At 46.2% G+C, this 2,500-nt stretch overlaps 1 protein-coding gene across 2 annotated transcripts in view; it reads left to right on the top strand.

Moving 5' to 3' along the window:
* Window positions 1-2,500, top strand: part of LOC115230999 — a 38,445-nt gene that overhangs the window by 30,425 nt on the left and 5,520 nt on the right. For both annotated transcript variants that reach the window (XM_036499904.1, XM_036499905.1), the window contains exon 20: window positions 1,096-2,152. In XM_036499904.1, the coding sequence (XP_036355797.1) occupies window positions 1,096-2,152 (1,057 nt within the window). The remainder of the gene's footprint in view (window positions 1-1,095; window positions 2,153-2,500) is intronic.

The following is a 2,500-nucleotide window of genomic DNA, read 5'->3' as shown; positions in this document are numbered from 1 at the left end:
CCCTAAACTTTTGGTGAGCGGGATGCAATGAAAACGCTTTTGGTCGTCTTGAGTTGTCCCTGATTTTCCACTTCCTAAAACAAATTTAGTTCCGACACTTACGGTGGGGAACTCTGTAAAGGGTCATGGGAACCCCTTTTTCTACCTGACTAAGCGAGAGAAAAAAATGAACCAATCTGACTTTTCGAACGTTTGTATTGTTTTAATGAACCCACATTGGTTAAATTTGCAATCCCTTCGTTTAATATATTCATTTCTTTATTGCCCACGGGGAGGGGCTAAACATAGAGGGATCAAACAAGGACAGACAAAAGGATTAAGTCGACTACATCGACCCCGGTGCGTAACTGTTACTTATTTAATCGACCACGAAAGGATGAAAGGCAAAGTCGACCTCGGCGGAACTTGAACTCAGAACGAAATACCGCTCAGAATTTCGCCCAGCGTGCTAACGATTCTGCCAGCTCGTCGCCCTCCTTCGTTTAATATATGGGCTGTATAAAGGATGCGAGCTGGCAGAATTGTTCGCACTCCGGACGAAATGCTTAGCGACATTTCGTCCATCTGACTTCTAATTGCACCGAGGACGACTTTGCCTTTCATCCTTTTGGGATCGATAAAATAGGTACCAGTTGAGTACTGGGGTCAATGTAATCGACTTATTTTCCCAATCCAAAAATGTCAGGCCTCGTGCCTATAGCAGAAAGGAATATATTGGCTGTATAAAGTGGGGCGCGCTAGCAGAATCGTTAGCACACAAGGCAAAATGCTTAGCGGCATTTCGTCCGTCTGGGTTCAAATTCCGCCGAGGACGACTTTGCGCTTCATCCTTTTGAGATTGATAAAATCACTACCAGTTGAGCATTGGGGTCCATGTAGTCGACTTACTCGCTCCCCCCCCACCTCGAAACCGCTGACCTTGTGCCAAGATTTGAAACCAAAATGTTGGCTGTACCTCTACCCCCCCCCCCCCCATCATAATCTGTTGCATATGTTCACTTAAACTTGTAAGATGCATATTTTAAGAAATTGAAAAGAAAGACACAGTAATACAGCTATTATAAAATAAATTCTTAATTTTTATTTAATTTTCAGATTGGATCATGGGCCGACTCTTTGAGCCTCAACATATTGGACTATCGAGGGCCCGAATATGCGGATATCGCGATTATTCCACTGTCACGTTGTCCTGTCGGAAGTACCTGCAATTGCCTGAATGCTAAAGCAGAAAAAGTCCAACAATCAACACCTCAGTCAGATTTATTAACTTCGGGAAAAGATAAAATATACATTGACCCAGAAACGGGTGCTTTCGTCAATCTTCGGAGCCTCCCGTCTATAGGCGAACGATTCACCAGCGTCTGGGGCACCATTGCAACGACATTGGCCGCTCTTGGGGCTTTTTTCTCCTTCTGTTTGTTCTGCTATTTCATACTTTTCTACCCGTTCCGAGGAGGCACAACCATTCTTGGCTTCACGCTGATTATTGCTATTACTGGACTCTATTTAATGGTTATTCCGTTTGTTGCTCACGCCACCCCAGAAGTTTGCAGTATCCGAAGGGTGTTTCTGGGGTTCTTTTACGCTTTGGCCTACGCGGTGCTGGTGGTGAAACTCCTCGACGCCTACCGAAACATCGACAAGGAAGAACTGAAATACAAAAACCTAGCACAACCTTGCGCTTTGCTGTTGATCACTCTCTTCATTGTGGCCATCCAGTTGATGATAGCTATCCAGTGGTTAATTCTACAGCCGCCAGAGGTCGTTAACGTGCCCGTGGCCGGCGCGCTGTATCCTCGATGCGCTCCACACGACTTCTCCGACGAATCGCTGGTCATCTCGTTCGTCTTCGTCATGTTCCTGCTTTTCATTAGCGTGCTAATTGCTTCGGCCACGTGGAACAACCCGAACAATTGCTACGAATCGCAGTGGATTCTGGGAATGGTTCTCCTCAGCATCCCCGTGTGGGTGATTTGGTGCTTGATCGCCACTCTTAGCAGCTACAACGTGCGGGACATCGCAGTGGCCGGTGGCATTTTGGTGAATGCCACCATCTTGCTGGTCATTGGGCCGCTCTACCGACTGAGGCTCATGAAGAAGGACAAAGACATGCAACCTTCGGAAAAAGACGATTATTATCTCTACGACAGCGGTGAGTAAAGTGGAGGGGGTGGGGCGGGGGAAGGGGGGAGGGGGCTTATTGTTTTTATTGTCGTTTTAGGTCGTCGTTGTTGTTGTTGTTGTTATTGTTCTCGTTGATGTTGTTTATTGCTGTTGTTGTGTTGTTGTTGCTGCTGCTGCTGCTGTTGTTGTTGTCGTTGTTGTTATCGTTGTTGCTGCTGCTGTTGTTGTTGTTGTTGTTGTTTTTGTTGTAATTGCTGTCATTGTTGCCGTCGTTGTCGTCGTCGTTACCGTCATTGGTGTTGTTGTTTAGCCCAAGGTCAACCTCGAAATGCTGCAGACCTGTTCCATCTGTGATCACCCTATGTCTTTTTTTTTT

This window comes from Octopus sinensis, unplaced genomic scaffold (assembly GCF_006345805.1).
Source record: "Octopus sinensis unplaced genomic scaffold, ASM634580v1 Contig17091, whole genome shotgun sequence".
In the NCBI taxonomy this organism is placed as follows: domain Eukaryota; kingdom Metazoa; phylum Mollusca; class Cephalopoda; order Octopoda; family Octopodidae; genus Octopus; species Octopus sinensis.
The sequence above is the reverse complement of the archived record's forward strand: the minus strand, read 5'-3'. Positions and strand labels throughout refer to the sequence as shown.